General features: G+C 35.4%; 1 protein-coding gene across 3 annotated transcripts in view; it reads right to left on the reverse strand.

The window, feature by feature from the left end:
- The window catches only part of CORIN (corin, serine peptidase), a 106,616-nt gene that overhangs the window by 20,492 nt on the left and 63,300 nt on the right, over window positions 1-22,824 (reverse strand). For 2 of the 3 annotated variants that reach the window (XM_030271010.4, XM_072928144.1), the window contains exons 7-14: window positions 19,961-20,068; window positions 18,264-18,374; window positions 17,598-17,714; window positions 14,222-14,320; window positions 9,453-9,684; window positions 5,352-5,497; window positions 4,551-4,658; window positions 231-344 (exon numbers count right to left, since the gene is read on the reverse strand). In XM_030271010.4, coding sequence (XP_030126870.4) covers window positions 231-344; window positions 4,551-4,658; window positions 5,352-5,497; window positions 9,453-9,684; window positions 14,222-14,320; window positions 17,598-17,714; window positions 18,264-18,374; window positions 19,961-20,068 — 1,035 coding nt within the window. The remainder of the gene's footprint in view (window positions 1-230; window positions 345-4,550; window positions 4,659-5,351; window positions 5,498-9,452; window positions 9,685-14,221; window positions 14,321-17,597; window positions 17,715-18,263; window positions 18,375-19,960; window positions 20,069-22,824) is intronic. The other variant, XM_072928145.1, reaches the window with a different exon arrangement.

Raw genomic sequence — 22,824 nt, forward strand, 5'->3', positions numbered from 1 at the left:
GAGTGACAAAACAGACAGCAAGGATCCAAGGATGTGAACAACAAAGGACACAAGATGAGGAAAGAGAGAAACTGGTGCCATAGACAAACTGAAAAGGGAACTGAGGGAATGAGTAACTCTTTTTTGCCTATAGAAAGCATAAAGCATTTTTTCTTTGATTTATTTTGCCTCCCAACATCCCAAAATGCGATCAGCCTTTTAAGGCAGTAACAAACTGCGTGAGTCCTTACAGCAATTCTTTTCATCCATCATGTCAGGGCAGTCTGGGAAACCATCACAGATCATAGTGTGTTTGATGCACAGTTTCTTCAAAGGACACTCCCAAAGACCCCTTTCTCTGCAACCTGGAGGCAGAGAAGCACAGTTCTGAAACACTTGCATGCTATATTGAATCAACCACTTTCTTCCTTAAAAGTCATGAAACACACAAAATATTTTTACTTGCAATATAAATTTTAAAGATACCAAGAATAGTTATTAAAGAAGAAATGGAAATAAGAGCAGCACAGTGCACACTTGATAAATGGATCTAAATATTATAACACTTCATAATACTTCAGTGCTTTTGAAATAATAATTGTATTATGAGTATATATTATACATATCTATAATAGTTTAGGCATTAGCTCAATACCCATACACTACTGTTCTTGAAATACATTTACTAGTAATGTAAGAACTTTTCTAATCCTGAAGTCTGTAGGAATTCTTCAATCTTTCAAAAGTAAATCCTATAAAAGCATGGAATCTCCATGAAACAATGTAGAAATACATGCTTTTTTCCCTGGCAGTGATGATCTAGAATCTGACACAGAATCACAATGCAAAGTAGAAAGAGAAGTAATACAAAACTACGTCGAAGTGCTTTGACAGAAAAATTTCTGTTGGTCAGCTAGAAGAAATAAGAAAGCTACACATTAGAAAATAGTTTTCTCGTGTTTTATTCCACTTTTTATTTCCATCAACTAATAAACTATTTTATTGTGATACCAGTTTAAATACTTTGACATACTAATGTCCTGCATGTCTGACACTCTGGTTTTATAGGAAGCCATAAAAATGACATGTTGTCCTGACTAAGCCAGATTATTTGACTGCCTTGTTTGACCTGTTCTATAGACGATACTTTTCATTTTAATCTAAGGGCAAATTCAGTTGATAGCCCTGATGTTCATACATGCAAATAGTTCAGGTATAAATTTTATAACAGTATTTAAAGCGGCACCTCTCTGTGCCTGGACCTGGAACTATGAAAGCGTATCAGCAGTAAGTTACTAAGCAAATACATTGTCTTCAAGAAGTTCTAATTCACAAGTACATGTTTTACAAATACGAACCAGAGAATCCCTACTGGATTACTGGAAAAATCTATTCAGGTTTTACCTGTACCTGGATGTGTGGGGTGTTTGATTTTGCTTAGATTTGAAAAAACATGTAAAAGCCCAGAGAAATAAAAAGGCTTAAACTTTGAAACTAATTCCTCATGATCAAATAACTTTCTTGGGTACCACCACTTTCCAGGTTTCCTTCTTTACAATATTTGTGATAACTATTAATGAAAAATTAACTGAAACAAAAAAAAATTCTCTACTCTTATACAGAACAAGGAATGCCATGTTAGGTTCTTGACATAAACATGAAATAAAAAAAGCTGAAAACCCCCATAATTCATGAACCTAGCAATTTTTAGCAGTGTTTACAAGTCATTAAATACAGTTCCTTTTCTCTTCATCACACATTAGAGTGTTACACTGAAGTATACTAGGACTCTCCAAAACTAATCAAATAGACAAATACAGAGACAATTCCCTATGAAAAATTCACCAGTTACTGAATTCAGTGTTCAAGTACACTGTTTTGTTGGTAGAGATCATCTGCCATTTGGAATATTTATGTTTCATCTCTAATTATTTTTGTGACATGCATTTTTAATTCAATGAAAGGGAAGTGAAAAGAGAGCTAGGAAAACTTGTCTATATGTACATTACTCCCATCTCAAAAATCCATTTTGACAAGAGATACGGTTTCATATATGATCTTACCTTCATTCCTCTTCATAACATGAAGGAAGTTACCAATTGTTATCCATATATATATATATTTCCCACACAAGTATCATTAAATCATTAACGTCAAGACCACATTTTTCTCTCACCTAAAATACTACAGGTCAAAACCCAGAATGCAGAAAATAGTGAAAGACAGTATTGGCTATGAATGCTATGTCCTCAATTTCTTTAGTAGGTGTAGGACCTTCTTCTGCTCCCTGCCAGAGGCATTGTTCAGCAGCCAGCAATTTAATCCATTCAATTACAACCAACTATATTTAATACCACAAACTCTCGTGACATCTTTCATAATAATATTTTTTTAAATTACCTTCCCTGCACTTTACTGCTCTCAGAAGTCTCACTTCCAGTAATCTCAGTCAAATTTTCTCCCCAAATCCTAGTATAGATGGCACTAAAGTCTCAGGATTTCATTGCAATTGCATGGCTGAGATGTCCTCTCCCAAAGCCCATGTGAAAGTATGGCAGGGATTGTTGACAGAAGGAGACAATGGGTGCTGAATACAGCTCTTCTCTGCATAGGAAGAGTGTACCTCAGTCCCTTTGCATGGTTCTAACTTATATTTTTTGGCCAGAGTAGTCTAAGCATAAGAAAGCTGTAGCTAGTCCTTTTCAACCTCCTCCTCCCTGCACTGTAAAGCTATTCCATGTCTGTCATTTAAAGCACTTCAAATACAAGGGTTTCAATTTAAACAGTGTTTTTTTAATGTTAGAAAACTAATTTAAAAGGATAAAGCTAATGAAATTTGAGCTATCCATTTACACATGGAAAGATCATCAAGTTTTGATTTTGTCCTGCACACATGGAATACGAGTAAGTCAGACACAGTTACTCCTGGAGCTCTACAAGGACTTTTTGTTCTTCAGTAACAGTATTAGCCCTGGTCAATGTAATGTCACCCTGACAGCATAATTTCCTAGCTGATACAGTCTTCCATATTTATAGAAGCTGATAAGAATTCTGCTGATTGCTTGTGACATTCTGTCTAGACTTTGGAGAGAGATCCACTCGAGAAATGAATGTTACATATTAGAACAATATTTCATATGTTAATGTCTAGGAGAATAAAATTATCCTAAAAGACACATAACAATTTGTTTTCTAAGGAGTTCAAAATCAGCGGCAACAAAAAATATTTAGCAGGGAGGACAATTAAGACAATTGATTCAAAGTAAAGAGATGTCCAACTCTGAAAGAATCACTGTGATCATCAGTTCTGACTGCCCTTTATAACCCAAACAAGAGAATGACCTAATATGAAATTATATTTCAGAGATCATATCCTTCTTTTTTTCCCTGTCTTTCTTTTTAACAGGGGCAGGGGGAGGGAAAGAAATAAACAAAGAGAGCAAGTACAAGAATGATCTGGAAGCTCCCAGAGATTGAGAATATATCACACATTGTGGGTAAATAAACCCTTGGGTATTGCAAACATTAAAACAATCTGCTTTTTAAAAAGCAGCATTTTACAGGGCTGCCAAGATTGAACTTTAGCCTTGCTTTAGCTTTCTGGTGTTGGATTTTATTTTACTGCCTCTGAGTAAATTCTCTTATTGCCACAGTTTTGTTATTCACATAAACTCTGCTTCCCTCTTAACCCATTCTCAGTTAAAAAAAAAATACACAGGTTGTGCACCTTGACCCTGCTCTATCAGAATGTTTTCCAATCCTTTGCTCATAAGCACACTTCTTCTCTAAATCCTTAGATGTATGATTATTCTCTTTGCCCGTAGGGATGCCAGGCCTGTATGCAGACCTCCCTGAAGGCTACAGCTTAGTCAATTAATAAATATTTAGAACCTCTTTCTCCTGAAACTGTCCTGGCAGCATGTACAAGCATACTTATTGACCAAGAGATTTCTTGATTATTTCAGGCTCAATACATCCCCTTAAGTTAAAAGTCGAAAGCATCTATACTAAAAGTAAACTCATAAACATATTGGAGGATAAATTTTAAAGGTTTGTGCTTGTACTTGTAACTTGAGGTTGACCAATCTGAAAGAACATACAGAATCCACTTCAGCAACAGAATATATTATAATGACATATTTTGAGTATACATCCTAACAAGAACATTATAATGTATAAATTTAAAACTACTTTTACAGATTCAAGATTTAATCTGCCAGGGAGTTATATTTTAGCTCAGTAAAGCCTTCAGCAATATGAAAAGAACTAAATCTGCAGAAATTTTTTAGCTCGATTCTTTAACAAATACTCAAGCATCCCAGACTATGGTTATCAGAATCTAAACAATCAGTTATCACAAATTGTATTAATATTGATTAAGAAGGATTCATGCTGTAGTATTGTTACTGATACTGTCTTTTAAAAAAAACTGCAATACTTTAAAACATACAAAAAAAGAGGGTTCTCCTTCTCTGAACTCTCATGCTAAAATTCAGATAACTGAATGGAAGATGAAGTTCTTTTTCCAATGCTGCAGCTGCCCTCCATTCCAACTCATTGAATTTATTTACCACAGCTGTCCTCGTCACTGTCATCCTCACAGTCAGCTTGACCATCGCATCTCCGGGACGCCAGGACGCACCTCCCAGAACGGCACTTGAAGTGACTGGGCGAGCATTCTGCCAGGGACAACCAACAGGGACAAACAGGACTCCGTAAGATAAAAGCTTAATCATGCCGTGGGCACTGATTTGTCAGCCAGGCTGTTTCAGAAGGGTAAATAACACAGACAGAAGGCTCGTGAGACAGGAACTATGCGACAGGCGAGACTTCATAATTGCACCAGGAACGTGGTGGAGCAACATTTGCCAGAGCTCTCCCTTCCATGCTGCCCTCTGTCAAATGTCACTGCTTTGCCAAATCACTGGCATGCAACGTTTAGACAGTGAGTATGGATTTCCTAGCTACTCTTCTCACCACTGTGGTGGTGTATTATGCAATGAAATAAGCAGAAGAAATCCCCAGGACAAAAAGAGATTGACAATAATGTGTCTATTTCAACTAATGGAACCAGGTATTAACCCTTTCACTGCTTCTGTCTCAACTCACAGTACCATTCTGGGACAAAGGAGTGGAACAAAGTTGGCTGATCTTTAAAAAACTCTTTCACTGATGCTAGCAATTCCCTGGAGCAAGAAATCCAGCAAAGAATTCTGCCAAGAGACTGGCACGGCTGAGTAGGGGAGCTCAGTTTGGAATAATTTCCACAGTTTAAATATTATATTTTAAAGAGGAGGTATGAAATAAACAAACACCAGTGACTTTGGGAACCCATTTAATCTTTTATTTGCTGTAATATGTGAAGGAGGTACCTTCTACATCTTCATCTGGTGTTAAACAGGTTTGGTTGTCCAAGTTCTCATCTGGAAACTGAGTGCAGTCTGTATCTTCTGGCCACTGCAGACCTACAATCCCAAGCACAGCCTCACAGCGTTCCTTAGACTGTACACATAATGTCCTGATGAGACAAAGAAGAATTGCACCAAATAACTGAATGAATGGCTTAGAAATTCACAGATACTAAAAGTTAATAATCCTAGCAAAAGTTAAACATGAAGATAAAAAAAAAAAAATCTGTTAAACAGATGGTTTAATATGAAAAAAATACTTATACCAAAGAATGCTATAGTTGAAATGTTATTTTCAGTTACTGTTATGCAGTTATGCTATAAATAGGTTAAAAATAATCAAATATAACTGCTCACCTCTGTAATAGATGGCAGAGAACAATTTTTAAGAAGCACTAACTGCTCTCCTTCAGGGAATAAAAACCAAACACATTTTGTACAAGTGAAATGCTACCTCTTCTGATTAAGCTACCTCAGAAACCACGTGGTTTCAGAAGGACAAAATATTTAAGCCTGCAAACAAAAGAGTGAAAAACTCTGCAGGGAGTTCAATAAAATTACAATGTTAGGAAAAGCAAAGCTCAGACCAGCCCAGTCTTGAGGCTGTTGTTAGTTACAGCAACAAAATACCTTCTACATCTTCATCTGGTGGTAGATAAGTTTGGTTGGTCAAATCAGGAAAAGGCAAGTCCTTCTGCAGCATTTTTTTTAACCATATAAAAGATGGGACTCACTGCAAAATTTGTGTGATCCATTGAGACTGAAACTAATGCATGGTGTCTCTCAAAATACCCACTGTCACATGCTTCAAAATTACAAAGGTAAAAAGGCACCATAGAAAAATCTCCTAATGTTTGAAACATTTAGCCATTACTTTTGTCTGGGATCCTAGTAGGTTGAAAGAGATTCAACCAAAGGATTCTACCATTTTTTTGTTTTTCAATTTCTTTCATGTCATCTTAATTTGCCTTTATGTATTTTGATTATTTACACATCTTTCTTCTAGAGATAGTCTTTTCATGGAAGGTATTTTATTCCATTCCTTTTCCTTTGACCTTTTAACAAATTGAACTTTTTTATTTTCTTGTAATTAGCTCTGGAAAATATTGTGACCAAAATCAAAAAAAGAAATCCATATAGGATTAATTATTTTATGCTGTTTTGGGAAAATAACACAGTATTAATCCACCGAAATTTAATTTTGTTTTGAGGAATTAGATGAAGAGATAGTTTTTCTCCACACCAAATAATTCACCACTGAGTTGAGTAACAAGACAGAATGCATTGATGTCAGTCAACCGTCTTACAGACTCTCTCTTTCCTTGTACATCCTCCTCAATATCAAAAAGGTTGACTGACACCACTTTATAACCTCAGATTTCTGAATGCCAGGATTTTTATCTTCCAATGACAAAAAACAAAACTCACAACAAATATATGACAATATAGCAGAGACATCTAAGCCACTTCTGTCCTGTGTTCTCTGCACACTCAGATCTTTGGTCAAAGCTGACCTTTTCCAAGATATTATAAGATATTTAGTTGTCTGTCTGTGGTGAAAGAATTAGAATCTATTTAAACTTCAAAGTTGGCATGGACTAATATTATCAACACTTTATCAGAGATGAAGAATTATGTTCAAAAATTGAAAACATACTTGATACATCAATGAATGTTATAAATAACAGTAAGTTCAATTCCTTCCAAAAAAACTCTTACCTGTGTTCTTTACATTGAATAAAACTTGATGAAGCCTGTTTCAGTTAAACAAAGCATGACAGCCAAATTAACATAAAGACAACAAAAAGCCTTGCAAAGCAGGGACACCTGTTTTCTATAGGGGGAGTAGAATTAAAATAATTTTGTTATACCTGGAATGAGATAACAGATCCATGTGCCTGTATTAAAAAATCTAATGCATCTCTGATAAGATTATATTATAATAACTCTAGAATTATAACATTAACATGCAATTCATGGTTGGAAAGTACACTTTGACTTAAAAAGTGTAACACTGTAAAACTGCATTAGCTGAGCTCAGTTTCATATTTACAGGAAAAGACAGGTAAAATAATACATATGTCCTGTCTAGCTCAACTAATCACTGATATATTTGAACAAGTGGTCAATTATTTTGACAGTCAGCAGCAGATTCTTAGAATATAATTTCTGTGCTGATAATGTAACATTTTCTCTTCTCAGAGCTTCAAATTGTAAAGTAGATTTACATTTATATTGAAATATCAAATTTATTTAATCTCTATTGGTATGAGCTTATTTTTCTTTTCACTTCTAAAAATATTTTAGGGTTTTACATTATATAGGTACCCAAAATTCTCCCTAAAATGTTATTGTTAAGCATATACTACAGATCTAGTGGGACCTCCAAAGGTGCCCCTTCCTGAGAAAAACACTCTGTGTCTGTGACCTAACATAAGAGTGAAACCTAAAAAATATCGTAAAAGTAGAGCTTTGAATCCTATGATTGAAAGTTTTATGTCACATATTCAATTTGGTCTAAATTTGTCGTTACCCAGTTTTGAGCAGGAAGTTGGGCCAGATGACTTCCAGAGCTTCCTATCAAATTAAATTGTTCTGTGCTTTCTATAAACTCCCTTTCATCTGTTTAATACTTTAAATTGGAAGACTATTCAACTGCATCATAACACTTCCTAGAATCTGTTAGCTAAAAGAGCCTATAATTTAACTTATTTCCCTCTACATCAGAATAATTTAATCCCATTTTTATTACACTGCTTTCTTTAAAAAAAAAAAAAACAACCTTGATTTTCAAACTAGCAAGCCTGACACAGAGCTTACACAAACACCTCTGTAAATCTGAAGCTATCCTGTATGCAATAGACTGTTAAATTCTCCTATGTGAGAATTTAACAGTATATTCATAAACTTCCTTGTGGTTCACTCTTACCTTGCGCTAAGAAGCACATCACTAGACAAAGAAATGCCATCTCTTTGTCAACAGTATCACATAATTAGAAATTTTAGGGTTTGTACTGCAATTTTTCATGTACTTTTCTTTCAAACACAAGGTGTTAAGTGATCAATATTGTCAAGGTAGGCCCAATAAAAGAGGCAGAAATACAGAATGAGAGAACTCTAGCAGCCAGTAGTTCAAAGGGCTCTGGCTGTTGGTCAAGTTTATTAGATCTCCTAACCTGCAACAGCTGCTGCTAAGTAAACCACGAGATCTACAGAACACAATCTCTTTGGAACAAATACAGGCATAAACTTAAAAAGCACAGTGATGTTACTCAGTGAGGATGGTGGAATATTTACTCTGACAAGCAGAAGACCGAAGTTAGCCTGGCATTCAGGATGATGTGGCACTCCTAATCTAGAAAAGTAAACATTCATTAAAATCTCATGTTTTGTTGAGCATTTGGATAGGGCTTTGCATCAAGTACTGTACTAATGCAAGGAGCTATTACAAAATGCTAATATTCCAAATTAAATTAATTGATTCCATGTTTAAACACCCTTTATAGTGGCACAATTCTAATCAAACACACAGAAATGGAAAATACTTCATACAAACCTCACAGCACCCTTCTTGTCACTTTGCTCAACAGTGGAGTGAGCAGGTTCACAGTGCCCTGGGTGAAAAACTCAAGGGTCCTGGCAAACAGGACAACATCTGGCTAGGGAATGGTCATCTGTGATTCAACTGCAGGGCCTGTCCTGTTCAGTACGTTTATCAATGGTCTGGATGCAGCAGTTTAGCGCATCATTAGCAAGTGCACTGATTATACAAAGCCAAGAGATGGTGTTGAGTCTCAAGGGAAGAGAGGCCTTTGCACTAGGCAATCATCAAGGACAAGAAATTTAACAAAAACAAATGCCTGATCCTGCACCTAAGATGGAGTAGCACCAGGCACAGACTGGAGAGCAGCCCTCCAAAGAGGGACCTGGGCATGCTGGTCAGCAGTACCCTTTTCCTATGGAATTCAAGCAGAATTTTTGGCATTTTCAATGAAATCATAAAATTGGAAGAAACTAGTATGACAGACAGTCAATAATTAAATGAAATATGGTTTAATATAGTACCTGCAAGGTGGGATCCGCTGATTTGTATGGGGGTCACATTTTGGTACTAAGATTGTACAGGCAAAAAACATCAGGTACTTGTAGCAGTTGGTCTGAACCAAAGCTGGGAAAAGGGAAGACTCCCAGCTGATAGAGGCTTCCTTCTGTGTCCTGTGGCCCAGGTAGTTTGGGTAATAAGTATAGTTGTAAGGCAAGTTCATACAGAGTTCCAGAGTAATTGGTTCACACTGACCTTTCACAAAGAGAAAACAAACAGAACCACAAGTGGTGTGAGATTAAATTAAATACAGAAGAAATAATTCCATATTTATTTTAAACAATTATCAGCCAGGGGCTATACTCTCAGGCTTGAGAAACTACAAGTTCCAGAGCTAGAGATCTCTTATAAGCTTATTCATACCAGTAAAGGTGGGTTTGAATTCTGCCTACCTCATAACCCCTTAAGATACTTTTATTTCCTTATTAAAATTCATTAATGTTCTGAGCAAACCTTAAGATGATACAATAAACTATCCTTAAACCAGTACAGTGTGTACTGTACAGCAACACAGTTTCCACTGGTGTACCTACTATGTTACCACTGGTGTACCTACTATGTTACAGGGCAATTGCCATAATTAGGAAGACAGAGATCATTAGACACTTTGGGTTAGAAAGGATCTCAGGAGGTCTCTACTCCAATGCCCTGCTCAAAGCAGGTCAGCTCAGAGGTCTGATCAGCTTCCTCAAGCTTTAGACAGTCAGGTCATAAAAAATCTCAGGTGACAGAGACTGCACAATTTATCTTAGAAATAGAATAGGGAGATAGAAAACAATAGAAAACGGAAGCCAGGATTTGCTTTTAATTTTTTTTCCTTGTTTACCAAGATCAGGAGGGGACAATTAAAGCATGTATTGCACAAGCATTGAGCAAGACAGACTACATGCTAATAATTTAATTTGGGTAAGACATAACTAACAACAAATGAGAATGATAAGCAAAGACAAAACAGATTCAACAGCTACAAGTCCATATGATTATATCTATTATAGCTACATACAAAAATCTTCCAACTTTTGGGAGTTTATCACAAAAATTTTGAACTAGCCAAGTATTTTGGAGTCTTAAAAATTGTAGAACTTTTGTATTTTTTCTCACACTAGTATTCAGAAATATTTTTCAATTTTCAACCGTAACAGAAAACTACAGATAGAACTTCAATTCAGACTGAAATTCCACTTTTTATTTAGTAATGAGATAATAATGAAATTATTTAAAATTATTTACTCTGGCTATATCAAGAAAGTTTTCCACAAAAAAGTATACCTTTCAAAAGTTAAAAAAATGCATATATTTGCCTATTCTGGGAGCAATTATACCTTGATATGATTAGTATTCACTGTTTACCAGTTGCTAGCACAATGTGATAACTGTGTCATCCCATAGCTGTATCTTTGAAAGAAGTTGGAAGACGATCCAACAGTCAATTATTCAGCTAATCAGCAGAACTGGGCACTCTTTCTTGGTCTAGAATTTGGTGTTACAACTTTTTTCACTATTTACTCCTAATCTGATGATCACAAAGCTTATTTTACATCCAGCTTTTCCTCACTGCTAAATCCTGGCATGCGACCAATACTGAACTGTTTCTGTTGTCTTAAACCACTTAGTCACATCTTCAGGGTGTATGAGGTTCAATGACTTTAACAATTCTCGTCACATTACTGCCATTTCCTTTCCTTCATGATGAACCATTCCTTGTCCTTCAACACTTTTGCCTGAAATGCCCAGATCAGTTTGCTCTCATCTTTTGATTTTGGCCAGTAAACATCTTTATTTGATGTGTACAGAACTTTACACATTCACCAATATTTCAGGATGACCACAAAAGTACATGCAATATTCTAAGTGTTTGTATAACATAACATTATTCAAGATTAAAGGGTTGAAATGCACATATACCATTCTCTTTTATTATGCCTTGTATTTATAGGGGTTTAAGTGAATTCTGGAAAAAAAATCTAGTCTACTGAAATGCTGCTGGAGGATAGCTCTTTACATGTTTTCAATATGATTATAATTTTCACACTGTTTAGAAAGCTTCCATTACATTATATGCAAAAGTGTCATGTAGGTTTGAAAATAATAATGTTGACTCGCACACAATTCCTGACAATCTAGAGAGTAATAAACAGAACATAAGGTCCAGGGCAACATCTGACTCATTTTAAGTAACCCAAATGTTAGTCTTTCCTTCTGAGTCTGTCCTACAGCCTAAGACGTCCTGCTACTCCCTTATCTATAACACATGTGAGTACAACCTAATGAGCAGGGAACAAGGAATAAAATTAATTGCATCTTTCTTCCTGAATTAAAAGAAGAAAGAAACCAAAACAAACAAAATAAAAGTTTAAAAAACCCAAACAACCCACAAACAAAAAAAAAAAAACAACCAAAACCACCAAAACAAACAAACAACAAAAAAAAAAACCCATCAAAACAAACAAAAAAAGCCCCAAGCCAACAACGACCAAAAAAAAAAAAAACCCAAAACAAAATAAAAAAACCCAAAACCACAAACCAAGACATTACCACATAGACTGTTCCTGGATTTAAGATCTTCCTGTGTTTCTTATTAACTTGCTCTATCCATTGGAATCTCTGTAACCACTCTGGGCAATCTGTGTCCAGTCACACTTGCAGTAAAAAAGGACTTATTGTCAGAGCTTCATTATGCTCCTGTGCTCCATTTTGTGCAATTGCCTCTGATCCTGTCACTGTCTTCTTTACTCCCTCCCTTCAGATAGCCATTCTGTTATCCTAAATATATTGTAAATACATTATAATGCCAGCCTAAACTGATCCGATGTTATCACATTTAGAATACATCCATCATATTTAATAGTGGGGAATGTGGCCTACGCTTTGGAATTTTTCCACCAGATACTGATCTGGGCCAAGAACTACTGCTTTGTCAAAACTGAAATCTTTCCTGAGAATTCTCATGTCTCACTCAAGACGAAATAACTCAGGTCAAAATACGAAGAACGAAAATAATATGAAAAAAAGACAATAGTATTTCCAGATATTATGCAAGAAAAATCTCTCCCAAACTGTCTTGCTGTTCCATCATGTATAAACAATTAAATATTCACTGGACTAGAAAAGGACAAAGTGCAATGTTCCAGAAGACTAGTTCAGACTATGTGCTACTCCTACTAAGAACTACAGACTTGCCCATAATATGTTGAGGAAACATCTTCACTAAAAAGCTCTTGGATTTTTCATAATATAGCATAGGAACATTGCTTTACAATTCCAATATTACATGTCAAAAATCACAGAATCATAGAGTCATTTGGGTTGGAAGGCGCCTTATAGATCATCCTTAATGGGAGAGCCTATTGCTCTTAGCAGTTAATGGGAAGGTGTAAATCAGATGGAATCAGACCCTTTGAAGCATGCAGGGATAGGATGAGAGGCAAAAGACATGAAAGAATTCCAATTATTTATATGGAAAATAGGTTTTTAGAATGGAGTGCTCCAACAGTGAAACAGATCTCTGAGAAAGATTGTGGAATCTCTGTCTTTAACGATAGAGCTGCTCAGCTGCACAAGATCGTGGGCAATATAATTTAATTGGCACTCATTTGATCAGGAGTTTGGGCTTGGTACCAAAGGTATTACCTAGCTTCCTTCTAATACTAAACATGGTACATAAGATTATTCCTTTACAAGAACATAGGTAAAGCATTGCTAGAAGCACATGTAAAACATTTATGCTTTATAAAGTGTATTATAGCTTTACTTTACATCTAAAGGCCCCAGCGTGAGTGATATCTGTCTCAAACACTTGAAGGTAATAGTCACAATTCTAGAGAGAATATGGAGTTTGGACTAGCTGACCTTCCCATGTCCATTCTATTCTAAATGGAATGACATTATCCACACAAGCTACCATAGTAACAAGCATGCTTTGCAGAAAGCAATTACACAGGAATTGTGTAAAAACAATCTGCAAGTGAAGCCAAGGCTGTCCATCCTTCAAGGCGACCTAAATTAATGTTACTCTATTAACACAACACTAAGTTTTAATCAATTTTGAGTAATTTTTCATTCAGTTCTGCCCCACTTTCAAAACACAGACAAACATATTTCTATTGATTACCTGTTCATATTGCACAATTGAGGAAAGCAGCTATTCAGAAGCAAGTGCACAATTAGTACAGGAACCTTGCATGGAGTGGTATAGTACAGCACACAGGTATGAGAACACACAGAGCTGAAGACCCTGATCCTCTACTGTTTGTATTGGTCAAAAGTATAACTAGTTTTTACAGTTTGAATATCAAAATCATTCCTTCCTAAAGGTCTAGAAGTTCTAGACTACTAAATACAGTAACATGGGGTTCTTTACATTTTGGAAATAAATCAGTGTTTTCTGCTTTACACTTACACTATGCTGTTTACTTTATATAGACACTGAATTAAATTAATTAAATACTAAGAGAAAGTGCAATGGTAAACATCCATGCAGAAAACATAAACATTCAGAGAAGAGAACATTAAAATACCTCAATGTCAAATGTTATAAATGTACTAGAATTTATAACTAATCAAGAGCTTTGATGACACATTTGCTTCAACATTGGCCTTTTCAAAGCTTAATCATTAGACATGTACATTAGCTAGAAAATTAAAGTATTACTTACTGTGTTCTACCCTGAATCCTCATTATAAACTGGAACACCCTAAAAGAGTAACAGTATGAAGCACATGACCTACTTACTGCAGTTTGCCTGGCTGTTTCTCATCTCACAGGGAGAAGTTCCACAGGGATCAGGGCAGGAAGAGCACCGCTGGTCTCCCTCCTGACAGAGGGTTTGATCTGAAGGAAATAGAAATGAACTTTTCAAATTATTTACCAAACTAATAAAAAATACTGGAACATAATGAGAAAGTACAGTGTTTCCATAAAAATTAAGTATTTCCTTTACATATTTCATTAAATACCCAACAGCATTTCAAGTGAAGTAAAGAAGAAAAGTGTGCAAAACACTGTTCAGTTCTCACTTTTCTTACCCCTCTGTTCAATAAAAAAAATTATATCCCAGTTTCTGAATGAGAGGCATGGATCTCTGAAAGACATTTACTATGCAGAATATGAAAAGTCATGCAAATCATATTTCAAAAAGAACAATAGGTCCTAGCTGAAAGAGAACGCTGCCTGGGAATTATTCTTCAATGCCATTCAGTTGATCTGTTTCTCATTTTATGATTGTTTTGGTTGGCAATAAAAGACATACTGAAGAAAGGTCAGAGGTGAAGTCTTATTGTCCTCCTTTGACTTGTTAAAAAACAAACAACAACAGAAAGAAATCAAGAAATGCTATGGTCCTAATGATGGACTTCAGAATAAATAAAACCAGCACTTCATCAGAAGTTTCTGAACTATTTGGGTGGTTACTTTATCTGACAAATCCCTGGATTTCTCTCTCACAGTTGTGATAACTCCTTTCCAAACCAATAAATTCTCTCTTACATGTGCAAAATGAGTCATTTAGTTTGCTATTCTGTAAGGAGAGACTAAATAGATGGTGTTTATCATCTTAACCTGCTCAAAATAGTTTATTTTCCTGATTGCTTAGTGTTTGTATTGCACTACTGCCCATGAACATCAATCATTCACCCCTCCACTGGACATACAGAAGGTGCAGAAGAAAGATCTAGTTTCAATAACTTTGACAACAATATTGTCTAAAGGAACTGATGATACAGTCATATCTACCATAATTGTGTGGATTTATTTCCATTCATACATGTTACATATTGAAGCAACAGAGGTAACTTCTTTGCTATAGCAATTGCCAGTCTTATTTTACAGCTGCATCTGATTGCAAACTGGAACTTGAAAGGCAGGAAAAGCCTTTTGACTTCTAAAGCTATCCCAAACACTTACATTAAAATCAGTTTTAAAGTTTGCTCCAACTCCTTCCTAGCCTTTAAAACCCCTGCGCTACAAGGTAGATTCTTTTGATCCTAGCACAAATAATGGTGAATTTCTACAAACACACTGTACCCTGTCTTTCTAAGAGATCACAGAAACAGTCATGAGTACATCTGTATTCGATTTCTATTGTCACAAAATGAACGAGAGCAGTACTCATAGACAGATGACATACCTTAAATTCCCTTAAGGCATGCAGTGATGGAGACCACTTTTCTCATCCAGGTGGAGATGAAGCAAGTCAGTTGTAATATCTGAATGTGTATACTTGTACTAGGACACAAGATCCCTGTATCCTTTTATAGGCAAGGGGAAGTCACTACACCCTGACCTCAAATTTCTGTGCTGATTTCTCATATTTACTGTGTTTGTAACAAAACTAGTATTCCATTAACCCTAATTCCACTGACTCTAATATATCCAATGTTTTAAATTTTATTTGTAGAGCAGAAGTCTTTGTAGTAAGTGAATGTCCCACTACATTTTTTTGCAGTTCCTGGAAACAACAAAATATCTAAGAAATACAATAGTAAACTACAAACAAGAACTCTGCCTTGCTTTCACATGGACTTTGCAAGGAAGTAAAGATGAATGAAATCTAAATTCTGCCAATATATTCCTATGCAAATTAAGATGGATGGGATATGATTGTCTAAAGAAAGAATTTGCTCTACACAATACTGCAAAATATTGGCTAGAACTTTTTTGCACGTTGAAGACTTAATAATAAAAACTAGGGAAAGGTTCTGTTTAAAAGATTTTCAGTTTAAAGCCAAGCAGAAAGATCTTTTATCATGTGGTGAGATCACTGAATATATAATTATCACCCCATACTACTGCTCGACTATTTCAACCTATACCTATTCATCATACCAAAAAAAAAAAAAAAAATTTTTAACCATTGCTTCAACATCAAAAAGGAAAAAAGAGGCAGTGAAAACAAAATACATCACCGATTTCTAGACCACATAATGTAAGACAAATGGAGGACAAAAGAATTCATAGGATAAGACTGAGACTGGACATCAAGAAAGAAGAATAAAAGGTGAACATTTTGTGAAAGTGTACAGCCAGAACTGAGGAGAAAAACTTGTTTCTGAGCTTTAAGATTGCCACAGTCAGAACTAGAAGATATTTAATGCAAGACTTCTTTATAATGTCAACATTAAAAGTAAAGAAATATAATGATAATTTCTGTGTTTCAGCCTCTCAGGTATTTTTTTGAATGAAAGTATTTAAATTCAAGTAGGACGATCCCAAGAACTTTCTGTGAAAAAAAGGGACTGAGTAACATGCTTATGAAAGGATTTCTTTTAGACTGGATTCCTAAAGACACAAGGCTTATATAACCACACTGATATATCTATTTTATAACAAGAAGTCTTTTCTACTCTAATAACTATTAAATAGCCTGTCCTATTACCACAACACTTGCAAACACTAACTTTTTGCATAGGGCTAACTATTTTAATTTCTTTAAAATAAGATTCATTTTAAAAAGACACTAATAATTCTTGCATTGAAAAAAGGCTGCAATCTGAACCTGTCCTTTACCAGGAATAAGATCATTACTTGTGAAAAATACCTTCAGATTTTGAAATCATCATAACATAACATTGCTTTCTGAGTGTCTGTGGAAAACCATGCTCTGTAGGTCAAGATACTGCTTAGTTTCCTCTTCTCTCATAGAGTCCATAATAAGACAGCTATCAAGTAGCTGTGAAAACGTATGTTCTCATGTATTTTCCCTTAGTCACACTAAATCATTAGTTTACTTATGAAAACATTCTTTCTCTGATTCCCAAGTTCGGATAAAAAAAAGGATTTTAATAAGAAAACTCCTCCTTAAATGACACCAATTCATGTAATTGTAGATTCTCATTGCTCCAAACAATGTATTTCAAGTAAAAGCTGATTACATCAGATAACTAAATACTGTGCTAAATATCACCCCCACTTCACCTTTTTTAATAATTTTAAGTATTACAAGAAGTCTGCTTACAAATGCCTGTGTGAAAGTACACACCAACCAGCCTCAGCAAGTGTTATTTGAAAGGTAAAGAAAATCATTTGTCAGACAGCTTTAGCTAAAGGCACTGTGGAACATAGCAGTCAATGGTAGGTTTAGTAAGAAGAGTAAAATGAGGCATATCCTTACTTTCACTGCAGTTTTCTTCATCACTTCCATCTTTACAATCATTATCTCCATCACACTGGAATGCACTAGGAATGCACTGCCCATTTCTGCACTCCACCAAACCCTGACTGTGACATGCTAGAGAGAAAAAAAATATTAAAAAGACAACATTCTGACCAATGAGTTCAGCGGAGTTCTGCGTTATATTTGAACATCACACAGAAGTTATCTTAGGAGGAGCTGACAGCACTGCTTAGCACTGGAGATCAGGAGGCATTTCTCATTATGTCAGCTAATTTTTCAATAGCTACAGCTGTGTTGATCTTTACCTACAGAGACTGAAACTATAAATGTCAGGTATTAGCAACAGGCTGAGAAGAAGTCACAGCTTCCCCAAGGAAAAAAATGCAAATAATCTTTACTCATATAAGGAGACCATTACTACTAACAAAAAGCTAATTCTGTATTTAACAAGAAGCTCTAACAGAAAGCATGACCTTACTTCTCAGCAAAGGCAACAAATGTTTAATTTGCTGCTGCTGTCTACTGAAAATGGACATTTGTCAAGTGCAAACTTCTGAAATAAAATAAGTTTATAATTTTGACTTTCAAGTGAGTACACTAGTTATCTTTTTTTTTCTAGTTTTCAAAGAAAGAAAAAATAATTTAGAGATTAAGGGAACTTACAGCAATTGATCTCATCTGATTTGTCTATACAGTCATGGTCACCATCACATACCCAGTCAGCTGTTATACATCTCCCCTCTCCACACTGGTGATGTGTCACTGGATTACAATCTACATAAAATGCAAATTTCAAAAAAAAAAAAGGATGCTAAGTTACCATTTGTATATTTTATATTACTGATCAATTGTTCTATGCTTATTAGGTAGTCTTCTTATTAATGAGGCATTTTGCATTAATAAATTATATTAAGATTTTTTTTTCTATCTGCAGACTTTTTTTGCAGATGGTAGTTACATATACTCTTAATTGTATTGCCTTTATAGTGATGCACTCATTCCTTCCCCCAGGTGCACAGCTGTGACTGTAAATAAACAAGTTTCTAAGATTGGTTAAGCCCATTAGAAGATCTGGTTTACCATCTCAGGATGCTTTTCAGTTAACCAACATTTTCAGTAAGCATCAGAGAAAATAATTTCCTTAATTTATCTTTTTACTAAGACACTTAAAAAATGTTTCTCAACTTCAGAAACTATATTTTTTGCACGTACTTGGAATTTTCCATAAATTATCTACAAAGGAATTATTCTAATTGTCATCTTATTCTTTCTATTTGAATCCACTAAGAAGAGCATTCTGTTGAGCACACTGACTTTACATCAAAATAAATAGAGAGATTAGACACAGTCCAGTCCTCCAAATCTGCCATGAAAACCAATTATAGCATGCACAAAAACTTAGATTTTAAAAATTGCATAAAAAAAAAAAAAAAACTATGTCAAGGTAGGAAAGACAGGAGACAGATAAACATTTAGAAAAACTTAATAATCTTTAAACTAAGATTATTTATGAAAAAGAACCCACTAAATAACCCAAACTGACAAGAAAATATTGAAAAGTCTTAGAGTGTGCTTAATTTGAAGAAATAAAAAAAAACTCAGAAAAAAAAAAAGTGATTTGATTTTCTGTTTTTATATTCTTTGTGTTCTTCCTTAGAAAAGTAAAAGGAAAAGAGGGAGAAATAACTATTTTAACTGTTAAAAATTATCTTAGAAAACTTAATTGTTCTCAGGTGTAGTAACAGGACCAAAAGTTAGCAAAAATAAGGTTTTCTACGTTCCCAATATTTCCCAGTATTTACATGTTAAGATTATTCTTTTTTAATGGCAAAACTTCATTGTTTCTCCTATGGAAGTTAAGTATAGGTAGACACATACAGTAGGTAGGTAACTGTCACGAGAACATCCAAAGTTGATTGACAAGAGAATTTGAAAGAAACAGAATTTGGTAATCAAAACATATTACTTCACTATCAATCTTATGTAAAAACAGCTCAGCTATAAAACAGGTGGCACCACCAGTGCCCTCATATAGTTTGCTTTACTCTCAGTTAAATCCAGTCAAGCTAGCAAGGAAGTATCTTTTGAAATTAGTTTAAAGCAAATTGAAAATAGCAGTATTTCTTATAAAATTAATAATTTCTTATAAATCCAAACCCTTCAAGATATGGATTGACCCAGAACTCTCCTTTAAACATTTTCAAATTCTATCAACATAGAATCTGTGAGTTGTTTTCACTGTGTTCAAATACAGTAAGAGCAGGGTATATTACTCTTTCAGTAGTTTAAGGAAAAGGTTTACTGGCTTAGGGAGTCCTGATATCCTACAGACTTTAGAAAAGCACAAAACCTTCATTTACCACAATTTTGCTCATCACTAAGGTCTCCACAGTCATCATATCCATCACAAACAAACGTATAATTGAGGCATTTTCCCGTGTCACAACGAAATACATCATCACTGCAATCTACAAAACAAAGCATGTAAATTGTTAAGAGTTGCATTGGAACAGTCATATAAAGTATGAATGTACTGGAATGTACTGACTACACATAAAATCAGCTAAAGATATCTTAAAACCTACAGCACTGAATTAATACTGGTGTGTACCAGTTTATGAGAAACTAATCTGGAAGAATATGAAAAATGAAAAGCCATTTTTAGAAATTTCTACTCTCTCCCCACCAGGTGTTCTTTTGATCAATATCATAAGGAAAGAATGCTCTGGTTGCACATAGGAACCTAAATGTCGAATTAATTTATACACATATTGTTCTCAAGAAATGTTGTAGGCCTCACCATTGCAGATTACTAGAAAAATCCTGCGTACCTGATGTGGCTATTAAGTGGAGATGAAGGTTCTAACAGAAAAATCAAGATTCATAGACCCTGCTTTTGAGCCTGCCTTTGGTCTTACAATGGTTTCAGATGAGCTTTATGCTTAACACAGTTTGGAGCTCAGATTTGGCTTGGAACCTTCTCATCAAGGAATTCTTACTGTCAGCCCTAAGTGGGTTTAACTTTTTTTCATTGGATTGGATGCATCAGTAAAGCCTGCCAGATATTCTCAGAGAATAACAGTAATACTTGAATAATATCATGTTCAATAAAACCACAGAATCTTTGTCATAGTTAGGTGAGTTGAAGATAAATTATGGTTTGTGGTATCTGGTCCCATCAGTAATAACTTTTGATTTCAAGCACACAGCTAGGAAGTGGGTAATTCAGTTTCACTGCCTTCTTCTAGACATTTCCTTGGCCTCTAGCTTTCCAGGGAGAATGCCGAGATATAGAACAACTGGGTGGACAATACTGCCTTCCTGTTGGAGCTATGCCACTGGAACCAAGGAAGTCTTTTGTGCCCATTCTTACTGGCATATGTGTGCATTTTAAATGAGTTATTCCTTGGGAAACAGAGAGAGAGCTCAAAAAGCAGGGACTGGAACAGAAGTGCCTCCTTTCTTTTGAGATGATCAACCACAACAGAACAGAATCATACTACCACTTCCCTCTTTACACTCGGCATGTGATTCCAGTGTTCATGATTGCACAGTGGCTCCCCATTGAAAGCAGGGTGTCCTTCTAAGGATATTACACACTGAAAGGTGCAGAACTCTTCCAAAAGGTGCCATGGGGTTTCTACCTTTTCAGACCAATGTCAACCAAGTGTTTCACTTCCTAGGTGAAAAAAAACTCTGAAACTTGAACATGAGTCACTTCCTCTCCTTACCCCACAGAAGTACTACTGCTTTCTTCAAGTTTCATATTATCTTAGAAAGTCCAAACATTATAGCATAATAAGATGGAAATGCTTCAGGATATGAAGTAAAATAATATGGCTGAGCCATGAGCTACATACTAAATAGTTAATTCAGCTTCAAAAAGAACCATTATTCATAAAACAGGGATACCACACCAAATGAAAATAAATTTAAGTTCTTGCTTCCTGTAAGCAGAACAACACCCAGCTGAGAGTAAATGCTAAACATCACTTGTTTTAAATATGCAACAGCATGAAGTACTCTGGCAACCTTTAATCTTATTCATCAGTTTGTAACTCTGACAGTTTCTATGCTTCTTCCACTGCTTCTCCTGCAAATGAAACAAAACTGCTTTTTTCTATGTTATTTCCTCTGGATAAATTTACTGTTTAATTTCCATTCATACCCCCATGCTTGTTTCCATCCATACTTCTGAAGCTGCTGCAGTGACTTTAGGGTCACAGGCCCACACAGACAGGGTAAACAAAAAGAATACAAACTTCCTTACAAGGAAATAATATTCACTTGATGAAAATCTAACAGTCTTAATATACATTTTCTTCAAGATATTGGCAATAATGTATTGTAAAGGTAGTTGGTTACTCTGTTAAGTAGGATGGGCACTGGGCAGCTGCCACTTGTAAAAGGCTCAACTTTAAAAGGCTCAATTTTATAAGTGATGGTGATATCCCCATTTTTACAAAATTAAATACTAATTCCTATTCTGTACTCCACTAAACACAAATGAAATCTGGCAAATATTTTGCATTCAACAACTTGGCCCTGAGATAAGCTCAGCTGGTTAAAGCATGGTGCTAATAAAGCCAAGGTAGCAGGTTTGATCCCTGTATGATCCAGATCCAGAAGGACCTGCTGCACACAGGTCTGGGCAAACCCCCACAAAATCCTACTGTCTAAATTGGAGAGAGATGGATTTAATGGGTAGACCATTTGGTGAATAAGGAATCGGCTGAACAATGACGTCCCAAGGGTCAACAGCTCAGAATCCCAAAGGACATCAGGGACTAGTAGGATGAGGAGTAATAGTTTTAGAATAGGGTATTTTTAGACATAAAGAATAAATGTTTTACATTGAGCAGGTGAAACACTGGAACAGGTCACTCAGAGAAATGGTGGACACCCTATTCCTGGAAATATTCAAGGTCAGGTTGCATGGGACTCTGAGCAACCCATTCTATCATTTAATGAGGTGCCTTAAGACTTTGAGAGGGTCAAGGACTGCAAGAAACACAGCATCTTTTATCAGCCAAGCTTTCAGGCGAATAGGTCTTCCTTCAGTTTTGCTCCTTCTGCTGTGTAATCCAGGAAAGTGTAATTTGACCTCCACACCGTCTCCTCAACTCCTACCAAGGATCCTAATGAAAGATGTCCTCTGCATATAAGCCCTGTATCATTAAACAGACAAGGTGTCCTTTCAAAGGTAATCTTAGCTGATTAAATT

Source organism: Taeniopygia guttata, chromosome 4 (genome assembly GCF_048771995.1).
Source record: "Taeniopygia guttata chromosome 4, bTaeGut7.mat, whole genome shotgun sequence".
Taxonomy (NCBI): Eukaryota; Metazoa; Chordata; class Aves; order Passeriformes; family Estrildidae; genus Taeniopygia; species Taeniopygia guttata.